The following is a 16,843-nucleotide window of genomic DNA, read 5'->3' as shown; positions in this document are numbered from 1 at the left end:
CAACTCTACCAAACAAACCCTGGAGGCGGGGCCGGGCTGATTGACAGCGGTAGCGACCAATGACTCTGCGGCTCGGGGGGGGAGAAAAATGGAACCCACCAATCAGCAGTGAGACGAACAAGAGTGTAGCGCTGAGGGTTGGTTGCGCCGTGTGCTGGTTGACACGCATGTAATTGGTGTGTTGTGTTCTAATAAGAGGCGGATTGGCGATGCTAAAGAGTTTGGTTAGTGATGCTGTTGTTTCATGGCATCCTACGCACAAAATAACACGCTTATGCCAAGTTCACACTGCCCGATTTTTCACTCGCCGACAGGTTTTGATAAATCGCCGACAAATGCTCGAAATCGGAGGCAAATCAGTGCTCATTCACGCGAGTGACAATCACGCAGTGTGAATGATCAAAGACGCGATCTGAGGGAATCGCCGATGCTTCGCCGACGCCCGTGAAATATTTGGCATGCTAAATATCTGGAGTTGTCGGCGATTCAAAATCATGCTGTGTGAATGAATTCTGACCCATCGGCGATGACCTACAGCCAATGAGAGCGCGAGATACAGGGCAGCGGGAAGTTCAGGGAGGACTTTTTTTTTTTTTTTTACAAAGCGAGCCATTTACAAACAACGTGCCTACATTTTTGCATTAGAATATACAGAAGGGGCTAGGGTTTTTCCTATAAATAATATTCTTCTTTAAAGGACAAAAGATTTATTGCATTTTTCTTTTTCATCACTTTGAGGGCTTTTATAGGCTATAATAAATAAACTCATAAAATGCACAAAACGTTGGTTTCACTTTCAAGTAGGCTACTTAGATTTGTGTATATATAAAAAAATCATGTTTTCATATAATCGTGTTTCGTAATTAATGTTACACTTATAGGAACCCAGCTTGAACTCTGTTAAAGGTGCTTTTGTAATGCTAGTATGCTGCATTGCAGATTAAAGATGAATCATATAAAATGCAAAATCTAGGGATCATTTCAAGATTTTCATTACCATACACTGTGAACAACAAATCAACATAAAAGCAGAATCTACTTTGTAAACTTTGCCATGTTTATCACGTTACACAACGATAACACACATTGGAAAAAAGCACATAAATTAATCCTAGAATTACTTCCACACACATCTTTCCACCAAGAGAAGAATCCTCTCTCCCACACATCAGCTGTCTGTCCCATCATCAGAGGCCTAAACTGCTCTTATCATTATGAAAGAATTGCCATTCTTGATTTTACAATCATCTTTAATTTGTCATGTGAAACTGAATTCTGTGGCCATCATCTTACATCATCATCTTCATGAAATTATGCGTATCACTTGCACGTTATCAATGACAAAAGCATCAAATGAGTAACAAAATAGCTTATAGATACATTTCAAAGAACGGTTATAAGAATTAAGACAAAAACATAAAAACACTATGTTCTTCAGGTGACAAGACTGACTGGGCACTTTTCCAGAATTTGAGTGCATTAGTCTTTAAAAGAGAAAGATCAGGGTGTCAGTGGCTACTGCAATACTACATAAAGTGCTAATTCTACAGCTAATTTAAAAAAAAGATGCGGTTCAAAGCATTCATCTGCAACCAGGTTTAAATAGTTTGCAATTCACCTTACAATTAACCTCTTGTAAAGTAGCAATGTAGTTATTCTCAATTACCTTGTGAAGAAAACAGCATTTTAGAGTTGATAATTTTGTTTTAACCCATTTAGAGTGTAAATGTAGACTAAATATGATAATGCGATTCTTCAATCCTCCCCACGGCCTAATATGTTGTGTATATCAGTCACGTATCTTGGGTGATAGTACGGTGAATGAAGCAAAACTTTTACAGAGCACTGATTATATTAATTTGATTTTCTTAAAGCCAACAAATATGTGAAATGAGCAGCACACATTTACACCATAAAATAGCCATTTTGTTATACTTGTCTAAATACTATGTAGTTACATCATTTTCATCCGGTATCCTGCGTTCATACAGCAAGAAAAACAATATCTAACACTAACAAATAGTTTGCAAATACATAGTGTGAATGATGTACATGTTTACACCCGCCTCTGCTCTTAGTTACAGAGGCGCTTCCTACATTAGATTAGGTTTTGTTAGTGGACTAAGAGATTCGCTCTCGCTACCTAGCCAAGGACATCCAAAGCTTAAAAAATCCAATGGAAGACAATTTAAAAAATGTTGTCCTTTCAAAAAAAAAAAAAAAAAAAAAAAAAAAAAAAAGTTTCCCTCTTGTCACTCCACAGAATGTGTTTTCTGCGGTCACAGTTTTTCAGTCAACTCTCGTGTGTTGTTTGAGTCAAGAGAGTATCTCAGAGTTTCTTTTGGTCTGTCCTCCGTATGTCTGTGTCACGGTCATCTCCAAAAAGTCTGTGTTACGAATGCCACTCGAGTCCTTTGACATCCTCAAGAAAGAAACAATCTGGTAAAGTGAAGTAGTGTCTATGCTCAGATCTTCTCGTCAGTCATTTCCAGGAACTGAGCGTAAACATCCCTTGAACACTCCCCTTTTTGGTTGAACAGAAACTTGTAGTAGCTGCCATCAGCACAAATAGCTGGAGGAGGGATGGAGGAAAGGTTAGTCACAACAGCTCTGCAAGTCATATCAGTAAATGATTGATTAGTCACAGCACATGCATGTTACAGGCCTATGAATACAGTATTTTTAAAAAAATATGACCTCATGTTTAAAGTGTGCCTTTAATACGCTTCACTCTACCTATAACAGCATTGGGTTCTGTTCCAAAGGCACAGACGCAAGGCGAACCGGACGGGACCTGGAACTTGGAGAAACTCCATTTGGAGCTGAAATACTTGGGGAGAAAACTGGCCGATGCCAAGCTGTGGTAAAAGAGGGTTTGAGCACTGTAAACAAGGTTTGCAATGAAATACGTAGCATGAATGCCAGATAATGAAAAGTTGATGATTTCCACTAAAACATTTAGTGTGCTCTAACACAAACCTGGACTGCTTGTTCCTTTTGGGATCCTCTGCAGCAAATATGTGGACTGTGCCATGGTCACTCGATACGCAGATAAGAGAGGCATCTTGGTTGAAATTGATGCTGACATAGAAATACACTCTGTTATAAATACACACATATTCCCATTTACAGTCATACAATAGGATAGCACACGTGCAGTGGATTACCAGTATATATTGGCAGTTTGCGATCCTCTTCTCAGCTCCTGAATAAGATGACCTGCTGAGGTGTCGAATATTCTGATCAGGGTCCCCTAGAGAGAAAACATTTTCTCCATTAGCCAATCGCTGACATATTCCTTGGCCATTTAGATTAACAAGCAGTGCTGGAATAATCCCAGTGTATCTAGTGGCATGATCAAACGATTTGCGATTTGCTCTGCATGTCACACACATAACACAAATGATGCCAAAATCAACAGTGGCACTAAACTGACTTTTTCAGATGCCGTGGCTATCCGTGTGCCCTGAAGGTTGAGAGCGATGCAGCACAGAGCTCCTTCATGTGCAGGAATATCCACGGGCGGTTTCTCTGTATTGGCCAGATCTACGATCTGAACGTGTCCGGAGTGAGTGGCTGGGAACGCTAGCAATGAATTGTTGCTGTTTGGGCACAAGACACACAAACCTGCAAAGACAATCAGAGTTTTATATTTGTCATGTAAAGATTAACAGGTATTAATGCTTGTGGTTTAATATCTAAGACCTAACTTACCTTTAGGGTTATAGCATGTTTCAAAGACATGCAGCTGATGAGGATTATGAGTAAATGTGAACACTTTAATCATCGAGTCCAGGACCACCACAATTCTGAAACACAAAACAAACCAGACTTAGCCATTTGTTCTTCATAAGTAGCTTAAAGCTAATCATTATCGTTCTCCTAATAAATCCACAAACTATGGACCAGCGTTCTCAAAAGGTACCAAATCTGATGGAGGGCTGCTTTCGTATGGTCCGTGCATATTTGCGTGCGCTCTGGAGAGCTTCAGAGGCTTCTAATTTTAATGTGTTTTTAAAGCATTGCACAATCATAGACATGTCTGATGCAACGGCCGATCAGAGGTGTTAAGGTTAGTCAGAATCCACTCATTAGTTTTCTTTTAGTGTGAGCTCACTGAGAGTTGCATATACACCAATCCTCTCATTTTAACCAACAAAGAGTAGATATGATGTAAATAAGATTCATAATGCAGTGTGGTCATCTTCATTGATTGTAATGTGAGAGTGCAGAACTCAGCATGAAGTGACTGATATCTTCAGTGATTATAAAGGCAGCTGAATAAAAGTCATGAAACTGACAGTAAAACCCACCATAGTGATAACATCTAAGAGTAGTTTTAATAAGCGTCTACAGTTAGATCCTAAAATAACACTTTGTCCTATTACTTGTAAAGTGTTTTTATTATTCATTTTATTACCAACTTGCCACTTTTTAAAAGCAATGTTTACTCGTGAAAAATATTTGAAAGCTAGATAATAAAGTTGACGTATTTAAGAGTTTTTGTTACGGCACTGAAATCGGTGCAGTATCGTGAAATTTTACTAGTATTACTGGTATTCTACTGACTACAATATGTGTCAGTCAAAGAGTCATTTCTGCATTTGTGATATTGTAACTTTGAATGTTCTCTTGCAACTTTAAAGACAAAATGATTCCAGCTTTTCTATATCAATGCATGAAAATAATTTGCCAAAAAAAAAGATCTTTAAAATATCCTAAATCAGTCAAACAAATATTACACCAAATGATTTAAAATGAAGAATGCAACTACAAGAACATACGAGTTCAATACCTGTCACGGCGAAGCTTAACAGCTTTGACCTCTGTGGAAAACTCAATCTCTATCACAGTCTTTTTCTTCAAGTCATCCCAAATCATCACTAACACAAAGACAGGAAAGATTTACTTGCTGAAATAATTTGTGTGTCAACCAGATGCAAAATCCATCAAACAACTGTCAACTCAAAGAAAAATATACCTTTATTGGGAGGGTACTTTGGTTTTTTTCCGCCACCAACAAGTGCAAGATAGTTGCATCGAAAAAGCATCTCCACGTGACCAACTCCTCCCTCAAGAAACTCTGAGAGCAAATTGAATTAATGAGAGTCAGCAGCTACCACAATAAAGCAGGGATACTGTCGCTGACAAAGATCCCATAAACTGTGAATGGGGAATGAATAATTGTTGCTAAATGTTGATCCTTATGTTTCTAAAAGAGATGGTGACAGTTGTGGACTAGGTGTGTGTGTCATCTCATCTGTCTGTGACAGTTCTGGAAAAATAGTTTCTGAGTTATCATGCATTTATACTAAACTTCTGCAAGACAAAAGACAAACAGATGTCTTCATTTAATTGTGTGTATTTGCAGTAATAAGGCAAGTTTTAAAATCACAAGCAAAAATCTGAAGTTATTAACTTTCACGTATTGTTTTAATATTCGTTAACCCCTGCTATAAATGTCTTATCCAAACATCTGTGAGTGTGTGTTTATTGAATATCTGCAGCATTTAATATGTCAAGCATGTCATAAAAAAAAAACAGCAGACTCACCTTGTTTTTCCTTTTCTTTGAGAGGATCTGTGTTATACACCCTGAATCCATTTTCCATTCCACACGCAAAACATCCTGGTGGGGAAAAAATACATTTTAAGGGAAATACTGGGATTTCCTGCTGCTCTACAGTTTCACCTTTAAGAGGATCATCCTAGAGATGGACAAAACATCCACATGAAGGTGTCAGTATCAGAACCACAATCCTGTATGTCTACATGTGCTTATGACAACAATTTGTGAGCATCTGCTTGGAAAGCAACTAGTGATTTGCTCCCAAGGATGTACAGAAAATGTATTCAGGCACATATACAGCTCTGGGGAAAAAATAAATAGATAAAATAAGAGACCACTCCAATTTTTTTTTCTTAAATCAGCATCTCTACATGTATGGCAGCCGTTCCATTCCAGTGTCTGTTGAATTCCAACACAGGTACACCTAATTCTGCTTAATGAAGTACTGATCAGGTGATCACCTAAACCAAATCTTAATTAATGAGGAAAAATATTAAAAACACTGATGTGGCCATCACTATCCTTTTGAAACAGGGCCAGCTGGATGGCAAAACAGTGCTAGTAGTGCCTCAAAAGTAATTGAAATCAAATAATAACCACGGACCATGCCAGGCTTCAGGTTGCTTCCATCTTTAAAATTTCAAAAACGGTTGTTGAATGTCACTCAACAACCGTAGGATGACATCAAGTAGCCTACAAAAGGAATGGCAGCTGGAGTGAAGTACACAGTGAAGATGGTTTAAAACAGTCACCTAGTGGCAGGGCTGAAGTCGTGCAAAGCTAGAAAAAAGCCCTTCATCAATGAGAAGCAAAGAAGAGCCAGTCCAAGGTTTGCAAAAGACCATAAGGACTGGACCGTAGAGGACTGGAGTAAGGTCATCTTCTCTGATGAGTCCAATTTTAAGCTTTGCCCAACACCTGGTTGTCTAATGGTTAGACAGAAATCTGGAGATGCCTACAAGCCATCCACTGTGAAATTTGTTGGAGGATCGGTGATGATCTGGGGGTGCTTCAGCAAGGCTGATTTTTGTGAAGGGTACATGAGTGCAAGGATGTCCTGGAAGAAAACTTGCTTCCTTCTGCTCAGACAATGTTCCCCAACTCAGAGGATTTTTTATTTGTATTTTTTCCAGCAGGACAAAGCTCCAGGCCATACAACCAGGTCAATCGAGGTGTGGATGGAGGAACACCCGATCAAGACCTTGTCATGGCCAGCCCGACCTCCAGACCTGAACTCCATTGAAAACCTCTGGAATGTAATCAAGAGGAAAATGGATGGTCAAGCCATCATAAAGCAGAGCTTCTTGAATTGTTGTGTCAGGAGTGGCATAAAGTCAACCAACAGTAATGTGACAGACTGGTGGAGAGCATGCCAAGACACATGAAAGCTGTGACTGAAAATCAGGGTCATTCTACCACATATTGATTTCTGAACTCTTCCTAAGTTAAAACATTAGTATTGTGCAGTTTAAAAATGAATATGAACTTGTTTTCTTTGCATTATGAGGTGTGAAAACCAATCTTTTTTGTTATTTTGACCAGTTGTCATTTCCTGGAAATTTTGGCAGTACTTAACAGAATAAAGCAACAACAACAAAATGTTCATTTTACTCAAATGCATACCTATAAACTGTAAAACCAGAGAAACTGATAACTTTGCAGTGGTCTGTTAAAATTTCCAAAGCTGTACTGAGAGAGAGCGAGATCGAGAGAGCATGTCAGCACTCTGTTGTGATGACAAAAGAGCAGCAGTGTTATTCACTTATTATTGATGGGTTTCATGACACCCGGCTATGACTCGGTGTAAATGACTCTGTGCCAGAAAGTAACCTGCATTAATCCTTAGTTGAAACCCGTTACCTTCTTGATTGTCATGGGCTATGCGACCGTAAATGCTGCTTTTAAAATACAGTTAGGTGAGCCCACATTGTGGCATAGTTTCTAAGTCAGCGCGTTATCACGCGGAATCGGATTTAAATAAACTTAAATTACATTGTAATACAGTGTTAATCAAGTTCATTGAAATCCAAATGCCCAGATTCATCCCCTGAGAGTCACACTATAGCAGTTGTAGAGCTAGCGCTGGCATTAGCCTGCCTACACCAGCCGTCAATGTTTATTTGATGATATGTGGTCCCTTTTAAGAACATTACAGTTTATGTTAATATATATACAGTTGTCGGTCAATTAAAATACAAACAGTAAGTTACAAAAACGCTGACAGCAGCCCTAAAAGGAAGATACTCATGTGACTTCATCTTTATGGCTAACCAGCTGTTCAAGTTCGTTAGCTTGCTAGGCAAAACGGTAATCTTGTTTATGAAGTGCGCTACTTCAACTAGACGTTTGGACTTACAACATCTTAATCAAAAACTGATGTGTTTTTGATGTCTAACATAAATAACTGTTCCCTGGCCTCTGTAATTCTTAAAGGTAAAGGTAAGAGTGATGTTAGCTTGCTTTAGCTAATAGTAAACATCTTACCGTGATCCTGGTTAAATCCAGCATAAAGTAATCCATTACCGTGGGGATTCGATGGTAATAAATTCATAGTGCTTGGCGTTATTTGGCTAATCTAAATGAAAAGACTGTAAGCCTAACTAAAGGACGGCATTCCTCTAAGAAGGCTAGAGCTGGCAGGCTAATGCTAGGTACATGGGGTTTAATATCATGACTGTCTCTCTCCAGCCAGGAAATAAAGTTGGCAGAGCGCCTGTTGTTCCTCCTTTCTCCGGTTTAAGCGCAGGCTGCGACCGCGGATCGTAAAGTAATCTCGCTGCAGGAATCCCAGTGCTCACACGTTATGTGGTGTGTTTATTTATATAAATCAGATTTTGCAAAAAACATAGAACTTACTGCGGTCTATAACGTACATGATTAACATGGACATTTACCAACCGCTATCGATGTTTTTAAATACGCATTTTCTGTGCTGCAATAAAAACGCGGTTTTGCTAAAGGTTTATTAAAACAGGGGCGTAAACGGTATTGCAAGCGACATTAAAAATTCTACCTAAATATGTACATTTGAAACGTCTCACACGGATCACCGGTTAAGTATGAAACTCTTTCACAGCTATGTAGTCGCTGCCCCAGTGGCCTAATGGATAAGGCACTGGCCTCCTAAGCCAGGGATTGTGGGTTCGAGTCCCATCTGGGGTGACTGCTTTTCTCTTTTTTATATAGAATATAATTCTGGAGTATGACGTTACAAAGCTGTATGTATTCAGATCAACTGATCGCAATGAGTGTGTGAAGGAGACACTACTGATGTTATATGAGATATTTTCAGACTCAAATATAGGTGGTTCCATGGTGTAATGGTTAGCACTCTGGACTCTGAATCCAGCGATCCGAGTTCAAATCTCGGTGGAACCTACCCTTTTGCATAAAGAAAATAATTTACAATGCAATAACTCCATTGTTCCTTAATAAGCACTTTACACACACCGTTAAATCTTCATATTAAGTAAGCGTGCATCTGAAATCAAAGTGGATCTCACCCGGATGTTTTCGTTACACGTGCATGTTCGTAATTTTCAACATGGCGGCGACCGTGGTTAGAAGTTTATGTTTCTTTCAGCTGCATAAACGGTCATGCTCGAGGAATATATGCCGTAATTTAGTAACTGTAGGCCTATTCGGTAGTGACAAAACGCGACCGAAACGCTTAACAGGCAATAGTTATTCCCACATGAAACAGGCATCGCATTTTACACAGGTGATCATGTTTTATTTTTCTCCATAATACAAAAACATAATTTGTGTATTTGTTCCATGATTCTCCTTGATGTGCAACATAGCACTGCTTAAACACATTGTTATTATTATTATTATTATTTTTATCTCAGGACGATCGGCTCTCGCGCATCCCAGTCGGTAAGAAGTTCAGGATTCAGATTCAGCATAAACCGACTCAAATCCGCAGCTCATGAAACTCTCGTCTGTTCTAGATAAACTGAAGATAACATACAGTCGGAGCAGCGGACCCGGTGGTCAACATGTCAATAAGGGTAAACTGCGTTATAGACCGGTTGTAACAATCTCGTCTTCGTTGTTTAAGGTTTTCTGCAGCAGCTGCTATATGGAGCGGTTTTCATATTTAATCTTTAAGCCGGAGTATCTATTTTCATGCTACTACTTATTTTTTATTTTTTTTAGATACTAATATCTAGTACTTATTCATTAGCTACTAGAGCTTATTCCTTAGGTACTAGTGTCTTTTGTAAAGTTACTAGTACTTATTCATTAGATAGTTCTTATTTATTAGATACTCGCAGGGGCGCCGTTATAGTGTGTGGGTGCTCCTGGATACTAGTTCTTATTCCAGTAGTGTCTACTATTTAATTATACTTTTAAGAAAAAAATAGAACTAGTACTTTTTTTTTTTTAGTTAGCCTACAAGTAACTTTTTAGACCAAAGACATCCTGATATGGCTGCTATGGATAATGCAGTCAGCAGCAACACAAGTTTTGCACGGTCATGCCAAGTTGCCACACATCCCCACCTGCTGGAGTAACAATGAAACCTGCACACATTTTATGAAATATGTTAAAATTATGAATGTTATACATGCTAAACTGATTGTGTGTAAGGTTAGGGCGTGTAATGTAATGAAAAAGTGGTTCAGAATATTATGGGAACGGGTTTGTCAAATAACAATGGTTTGGAACTATTAAGGTTTAACAGTTCTAAATATAACTGAATACATCCATTAATTCTATACAATGCAAGCATTAAGCATCAAATAAGGTATTTTAAATGAAGTCAGTATTTTGTTTTGTCACTTTCGTTTTGTAATATTCATTTGTAGTCAGCACGAAAGCAGAGGTCCGTTTCCATGTGCAAACAGCAGAGTGGATTCCAGAAGAAGTGAGGCGAGAGATTCTCTTAAAAGTAAGCGTAACCTCTTCAGTAAAGGTCCTTGCACACTTAGTCCAAAATTTTCGTATGCGTTTACATTTTTTTTTCATATTCGTCATCCTTTCCTATCAAAATACTTGCTACGGATGCAAAAACGCAGAAAATCGAACCCGGTCCGATTTTTTTTTTTATGATGGACAAACGTTTTGGAGGCAGTGTGCAATGGCCTTGAGTCCAATAATAACAAACACGTGTGTAACATGCACTGCTCAAGGCATGAATTCTTCTGTCAACAGAATAAAACGCGTGTCAACAAAGCTGGAGAGTTAATTGTGACCTCAGAGATTAGCAGAAGCCAACAGAGAAATCTTGAAGACTGTCTTCAGAAGATCACAGAAATTATTACTGAAGCCAGTCAGCAGAAACCAGAGCCTTCTGACGAGGATATCGCCCTGAGAGCTCATAGGTTAGAATGCATGAAGCAAAACTGTGTCATTAAAAAGCTTTACAAATGCAACATTTAACAAAAATTTTAACAAATGTTTAACAAAAATCTGTTTTGTGTGTGTGTGTGCAGATTAGAGAAAGGAAATTTGGAAAGACTCAAACAGAAGAAATTACATGCGGCAACAAAGCAAGCAAGACGAGTTGACTTTGACTGAACCCAAAACATGAGTTCTGTATTAAATAGTGATATAAACATTGCAAAATGACACTGTGAATGTGGTGTGTTCTTTTGCTGAATGTAGTGTATAGCATATACTGAAGTACCTTCCAGATTACTTTAATCAACATAGAAATTAAGTCATTAATTAATTAATTACTATTGTAGTGCATTTAATTATAATTAATCTATGTGTTTGACACTAGAATTTGCTCATCCAAACTGCCATTCATAAATGTGAAAATTTATTAGGGATTAAAATATGTCTAACTATTATTTGACACACAAAAAATGAACATTGCCGGAAAGGATCAGTAGTTTAGGGGTGGGGATAGTATAAAAAAAAAAAAAGGATAGCAGAGGATGGTTTCGATCCATCGACCTCTGGGTTATGGGCCCAGCACGCTTCCGCTGCGCCACTCTGCTGTTACTTCAACTTCCTAGCCAGATCTGCTAATAGCAATGCTGTTAAGCGGACTCAACAGCTTGACATTCAAGAGTTACTGCATCCATAAACTTATATGACGTTCTAAAATACAAATTCGCTGTTTTCAAATTTAATTCTCATTGGTGTGTTTTTGTGTGACAGGAAAATTTAAAAAATGCGACCACGAAGGGACTCGAACCCTCAATCTTCTGATCCGAAGTCAGACGCCTTATCCATTAGGCCACGCGGTCGACGTAAACGTGTCGTTCCCACTACCAGTTTTTACATTAGTATCTACGGTGACGTCACTTTCGTACTGTTTATTCACATGTTCTGAGTTCTATAAACTCGGCTAAAACCTTGTTTGGTAGCTGCACATCCATACGAAGCAGCACTAGCCTCGAGAACAAGTTGATGAGTCTGCATAGTAAGGGTATTGTATAAAACAAAAAGAGCGCTGGATGAGGTGATATTACCAACAACCACAGTAGAAAACATAACTTACGAGTGTCTTCTGTCATTATTTTGTCAAAGACGAAGCAACTCTTTATTACATGTGCAGCTTGTGAACGACTCACTGCAAGTAAAGCTGGTTTATAGCCAAAACAGTATTAAAAACTGAGTATGAGTTCTGGGGCCTGATAAGATATTGCTGAATAAGAGTGTTCACTTGAGGCAGGGCAACAGTGATTTAAACAAATGTATTCTTATTTTTACTTTTAAAACTGCACATCCTCAAAAAGAAGAGTTTTTTTAATTAATCATAACTGCAGTAAGTTTTGTACAGACTAATCTTTTGACATAAAACAATACATTTCCTTTGCGAAACATAGAAACTTACAAGGAGAGAATAGTTTTTATAGGCTTTTTGTATATATTGTTAATAAGTTAAAGAGTCCATGTGTTTTTTTTTTTTGTTGTTGTTGTTGTTTGTTTTTTTACTTTTAAGCTTTTTCTACTGGAAGCAGGTTCCCAAATCAATTACTTAAACCATGAACAACAGGACACACTTTATATACTTCTAATAAAATTCAATTTTGTTACAAAAGCAATATTAGTGCTTATCAGCCAGTCTCTGAAGTAGAGCGATAATGGTGTCCTGCTTGGATGAGATCAACTCCAGTGCTGTCGCCATCCTCCCCATCGCATCAGCCATGGCCCGTGCTGATTTTTCCTTGCGTCTCTCGCGCACATCTACCTTGCGCTGGTGTTGCTCATCTAAACGGTTGCGCTCTTCTTGAGCGGTGAGGAAACTGCGAAGAAGTGCGGTGCGTTCCTCAGCTTGCCCCTGCTGCTGAGCTACACGAGAGGCCATGGAGTTGAGCCGAAGATGGCGTAACCTCCGCTTCAGCGGCTGACGGTTCACCAGCGGCACTGGCTTTGGTGAAAGGGAGGTCAGAGGCATGTCTGTGCTACAAGAGGGGCTGGGCTTTAATTTTGGGGTAACTTTGCACAGCACTGGAGACGTCACCAGTGTAGGGATCTGGGAAGAGGCTGTGATGATTCCAGTTGGAAGGAGACACGAGGCGGCCATTGCAGCCACCGGCATGCTGTTAGATGCATGATCCTCTGATCTTACACCTGCTTTGGCTGTGGTTGCAAATCCAACAAGAGTGGCTGAAGCAGGGCCTCTCTGAGCAAATTTAGTCTTTCCTAATATATTATCCATCATCTGTAATGAAAAAAAAAGAAAGAAAACAGAACAGGGACGATTATTCAATCATTCACCAATGCAATTCCACCATCCTACCATTTTTTTATGTCCATGAGATTCCTGATATCAGTATTTATATGCATTTAACTTTTTAAATTTTAGTTTTCATGTATTTAAGGTTATTCAAGTATTTAAGGTAATACCTTTCAGTATTTCTATAAGGGGGTATACCTATGTGTTAAAGGGATAGTTCACTCAAAAATTAAAATTCCCCCATGATGTACTCACCCTCAAGCCATCACAGATGTATGGCTTTTTTTTTTTTTTCTTCAGACAAATAAGATCAGAGTTATATTAAAAAAATGTCCTGCCTCTTCCACGCTTTATAATGGCATTGAATGGGGTTTAAGATTTTGAAGTCCAATAAAAGTGCATCTATCCATCATAAACATGCTCCACACGGCTCTAGGGGGCCTTCTGAAGCGAGTCAATGCGTTTGTGTCAGAAAAAAATTATGTAAAAATTATTTAACTGTTGTCCGCACATACACTAGAAAATTTGGGGTAAAAAAAAAAAAAAGGGGTAATTTTCATTTTTGGGTGAAAAAATAGTCCTTTTATAATATGGCTTCTTCAAACTTTCTGGAGTAGCAAACAATATGATAAAAACATGCTGGAAATTTTAAGAAATGAATAGGCATATTTAATGAGAAAGAAAGAAACATGCATCATTAACAATATGCCCACAAGCTCTTACTTCGAAGTACTCCCATGAGGTCTTTGTTTGGCCTCCACACAATGAGCTGCGATCTTTAACTCTCTTGTATGTAACAATGAGGTTATTCCATTTGCGGCGAATCTTCTCTACAGGTAAGGAGTGACCGTGGCTTTCCAGTTCTTTCTGAACGCTCTGGAAGAGAAGCGAGCGCTCGCGTGAGCTGTAAACATCCCAGCACCTCTGCATCGCTTCGATGAGGTGCACGATGGCACCGTGGGTGAACTCAGAAGATGTGGAAACCGCTTCAATCCCTCGACCACCTGCCAATTTTGCAGACATTGTTTAGACGCTGCAACACATTATCAAATCAACTCAAAACATTTCCTTTTTTACGTAAACCCCAAACAATCAGCATGTTATTTTGAAAAACAGCCAGTGTTGGGAAGGTTACTTTGGAAATGTTATTACAAGTTACCCTATTTAAAATGTAGTAAGTAGTGTAACTATTTCAATTACTTCATTAAAGTAGTGTAACTGATTACACTTGATTACTTTTCTTTATAACATTTATAACAAATGTTTTCAACTGTTAATCACTTTGAAATATTTAAAGCAGGCAGGGTTAATCTTTCAGTAGTACTCAACACTGATTACTGTCAGACTTTCAAAATCCTTCATCACTTGAATTAAGATTATAATATATATATATATATATATATATATATATATATTAAAGCACAGGCACCACAAAATTAGACTTTAGCACCTATTTTTACTTTGAGATCACTCTGAGGTTAAATACAGATTTAAAAGCATATCAAGAAATAGTTTAATAGCTATGATACTGTTTTGGAAATCAAATCGTTGCATAGACAGGAAACATGCTAACAATGCCTTGGGGTGGGGTGGGGGGACAGTTATCGAATAAGCATGTGTCCTATTCTGTGGCCTAAACTCCTGAAACATTGGTATCTCATATTTTAGAGCAGTCAATGCAATTTGGAAAAGCAACCAATTAAATATGTAAGTGTGTGATAATATTCAGTTGTAACCCCTTTTGTAATCCTTAACATTTTCATAAGTAACTAATTTAATTGCACTTTTTTTTTTTTCTCAGTAACAGTAACACATTACAGTTACATTTATTTTGTAATTAAATTACGTAATTCTGTTACATGTAACCAGTTACTCCCCAACACTGAAAACAGCTGATGTTACAACTGGACAATACTTCATTTAGTCTTTTACAAGTTAGGAAAAGGTTCCATAACTACTCACCATGTGCGACTTTGTTGTCTCTGTTGTTAAAAATTGGTGAAGATGATAAAGCACTGTTAACGCTGATTGGATCTGTGAGCACAAATACAATGCAGAACGTGAAACATTGGTGCTCTAAAGGTTTTTTAATGAAGCTGACTTGTGCAGAAATACTGTCCCTTAACAATCTCAGAGATTACTGGTAGGTCTGTCTTGAAAGGTTTATGTTATGCACAACAATTATTTTTTTCTGTGAAGAAATGAATTAGTTCTAGGCAGCACAGAGACTCAATTGGTGACCAAACAGTAGCCAACTTTACTGAAAGAGGCGGAAACGCAGTCAGCTGAAAAACAGTCAACATTTATTAAGACTCGTGAATAATAACACTCACAGAGTAAAACAGGAGTCGGGGCCTCGATCTGCTCGCCCTGCTGTGATGATGCTCGTGCAGTCGAGTCGCCGGTAGACGTGAGGTCACCACATAACGGCATGCAACCAGCTGCAGACGGCTCGTTTTTCAGAGGTGTGCCCATCATTGCGCTGCATCAAAGCGCGCGTGAGATGCGAGCTGAGAAACACTGACACTAGCAGACGCGCTACACCTTGAGAAGTAACACGGTTTATAAAGTTTCACAACTTTCCTGAGCAGAGATCACTGAAATCCCGCACCGATTTCAGTGCTAATTTCAGAATACTATCACGGAATTTGTAGGGAGAATTGATTGGCCAGTGCAATCCGAACGACGATTTCTAAAGATTTAAGATCAAGTGTAATGGCTGCGCTCCGCACAATGTAACTGCGCAACTCTGCTGCGTTTGTGTGTCACGCCATTGGCTGCTGGTCGCCTGCGTCACACGCAGATCTGCAGACGCACATCGCAGACGACGACACTAATAAAACCACCGGCCTGAAGAAACGCAGCTGTTTGATACAATTTAGTCAGCCATACTGCTACATTTTAAACCATTCCTGGTGAAGTCACATTAGTTTGCGGGGCTCGCAGAGAGTCATGTCAGGTTATTTCCTTAACAGTTGTTAAGAACCAGAATTTCAATATTGATCGGTTTAACCCTGTATTCTCAATATGCTATCACACTTTTGAACCACACTGTATATATGTTATGCATTTTGTATAATTTTATAAAATATGATCGCTTTTTAATTTTTATTTTTTTCGTAGTTTATTAGGCGCACTAGAACTAATGAGAACCAATATTACCACCAGATGGCGCTGTGGACAAAATAATCAAAAATTGTAATTGTGTTTTTCTCTGATGTAGGCTACAACACAAAATGATAATTACCTACTGTACTAACAGCTTAATAGTGTTTGCTCCCATGCCATAAACTTATTTGCACCAGGTTTGGCAAATTTAGTTGTCTTTATAATGCAGATTACCCAAATACTTGACCTATGTTGTACTAGATGCACTGTTTGGAAACTGTCCCTGTTAACTTTACCTACCATATATGTTCGTTAGCTAGGTATTTCATATTTCCGGACAATCATATTTCTTTACTGACTAATTTATATATATAAAAAAAAAAAAAAAATTATTATTATTATCATTATTTGGCAAAAAAATGTGTATATGCATATAGTGCAATATAACAGAGTCAGAGGTGGATTGTTCTGTAAGAACACACACATTCTGTCCTCTGAATACAGTAACATGTTACTGTCATATTC

The 16,843-nt window shown here is 38.4% G+C and overlaps 3 protein-coding genes and 4 non-coding genes across 7 annotated transcripts; 3 read left to right on the top strand and 4 right to left on the bottom strand.

Annotated features, from left to right (window-relative positions):
• Positions 1-691: 691 nt before the first annotated feature.
• Positions 692-8,552, bottom strand: wdr45b (WD repeat domain 45B). Its single transcript, XM_058793290.1, has 10 exons — positions 8,053-8,552; positions 5,554-5,628; positions 4,982-5,083; positions 4,796-4,883; positions 3,715-3,809; positions 3,437-3,627; positions 3,168-3,253; positions 2,980-3,081; positions 2,737-2,858; positions 692-2,572 (listed from the first exon to the last, which is right to left on the bottom strand). The coding sequence occupies exons 1-10, from the start codon at positions 8,117-8,119 to the stop codon at positions 2,466-2,468; spliced, it is 1,035 nt and encodes a 344-aa protein (XP_058649273.1). The 5' UTR covers positions 8,120-8,552; the 3' UTR covers positions 692-2,465.
• Positions 8,553-8,657: 105 nt separating this feature from the next.
• On the top strand, positions 8,658-8,730 carry trnar-ccu (transfer RNA arginine (anticodon CCU)). Its single transcript has one exon. It is a non-coding gene; the product is annotated as a tRNA-Arg (tRNA).
• A 144-nt stretch (positions 8,731-8,874) lies between these two features.
• Positions 8,875-8,946, top strand: trnaq-cug (transfer RNA glutamine (anticodon CUG)). The gene has a single exon. It is a non-coding gene; the product is annotated as a tRNA-Gln (tRNA).
• Positions 8,947-8,972: 26 nt separating this feature from the next.
• Positions 8,973-11,261, top strand: mrpl58 (mitochondrial ribosomal protein L58). The gene is made up of 6 exons (XM_058794029.1): positions 8,973-9,289; positions 9,420-9,447; positions 9,522-9,581; positions 10,383-10,465; positions 10,729-10,898; positions 11,010-11,261. Exons 1-6 carry the CDS (start codon positions 9,095-9,097, stop codon positions 11,092-11,094), a joined length of 621 nt encoding a protein of 206 aa, XP_058650012.1. The 5' UTR covers positions 8,973-9,094; the 3' UTR covers positions 11,095-11,261.
• Positions 11,262-11,450: 189 nt separating this feature from the next.
• Positions 11,451-11,522, bottom strand: trnam-cau (transfer RNA methionine (anticodon CAU)). The gene has a single exon. It is a non-coding gene; the product is annotated as a tRNA-Met (tRNA).
• Positions 11,523-11,701: 179 nt separating this feature from the next.
• On the bottom strand, positions 11,702-11,774 carry trnar-ucg (transfer RNA arginine (anticodon UCG)). Its single transcript has one exon. It is a non-coding gene; the product is annotated as a tRNA-Arg (tRNA).
• Positions 11,775-11,830: 56 nt separating this feature from the next.
• Positions 11,831-16,033, bottom strand: si:ch1073-357b18.4 (uncharacterized protein LOC797129 homolog). Its single transcript, XM_058793936.1, has 4 exons — positions 15,544-16,033; positions 15,173-15,244; positions 13,934-14,214; positions 11,831-13,195 (listed from the first exon to the last, which is right to left on the bottom strand). Exons 1-4 carry the CDS (start codon positions 15,686-15,688, stop codon positions 12,578-12,580), a joined length of 1,116 nt encoding a protein of 371 aa, XP_058649919.1. The 5' UTR covers positions 15,689-16,033; the 3' UTR covers positions 11,831-12,577.
• Positions 16,034-16,843: the final 810 nt, after the last annotated feature.

The sequence above is a fragment of the Onychostoma macrolepis genome, chromosome 12, assembly GCF_012432095.1.
Source record: "Onychostoma macrolepis isolate SWU-2019 chromosome 12, ASM1243209v1, whole genome shotgun sequence".
In the NCBI taxonomy this organism is placed as follows: domain Eukaryota; kingdom Metazoa; phylum Chordata; class Actinopteri; order Cypriniformes; family Cyprinidae; genus Onychostoma; species Onychostoma macrolepis.
Note: the sequence above shows the minus strand (reverse complement) of the source record. Positions and strands in the feature narration are given on the sequence as shown.

Bases quoted from the DNA above. Each gene is read 5' to 3' on its own strand.
- mrpl58 (XM_058794029.1), top strand. From the start codon at position 9,095: ATGTTCGTAATTTTCAACATGGCGGCGACCGTGGTTAGAAGTTTATGT. The intron at 9,290-9,419 runs GTGATCATGTTT...TTTTTATCTCAG, and splicing joins AGGCATCGCATTTTACACAG to GACGATCGGCTCTCGCGCAT. The intron at 9,582-10,382 runs GTAAACTGCGTT...ATTCATTTGTAG, and splicing joins TGGTCAACATGTCAATAAGG to TCAGCACGAAAGCAGAGGTC.
- wdr45b (XM_058793290.1), bottom strand. From the start codon at position 8,119: ATGAATTTATTACCATCGAATCCCCACGGTAATGGATTACTTTATGCT. The intron at 3,628-3,714 runs GTAAGTTAGGTC...TTGTCTTTGCAG, and splicing joins AACATGCTATAACCCTAAAG to GTTTGTGTGTCTTGTGCCCA. The intron at 3,082-3,167 runs GTAATCCACTGC...TTTCTATGTCAG, and splicing joins CAAACTGCCAATATATACTG to CATCAATTTCAACCAAGATG.
- si:ch1073-357b18.4 (XM_058793936.1), bottom strand. From the start codon at position 15,688: ATGATGGGCACACCTCTGAAAAACGAGCCGTCTGCAGCTGGTTGCATG. The intron at 15,245-15,543 runs GTGAGTGTTATT...TTGTGCTCACAG, and splicing joins CCCGACTCCTGTTTTACTCT to ATCCAATCAGCGTTAACAGT. The intron at 14,215-15,172 runs GTGAGTAGTTAT...CAAAATTGGCAG, and splicing joins AGACAACAAAGTCGCACATG to GTGGTCGAGGGATTGAAGCG.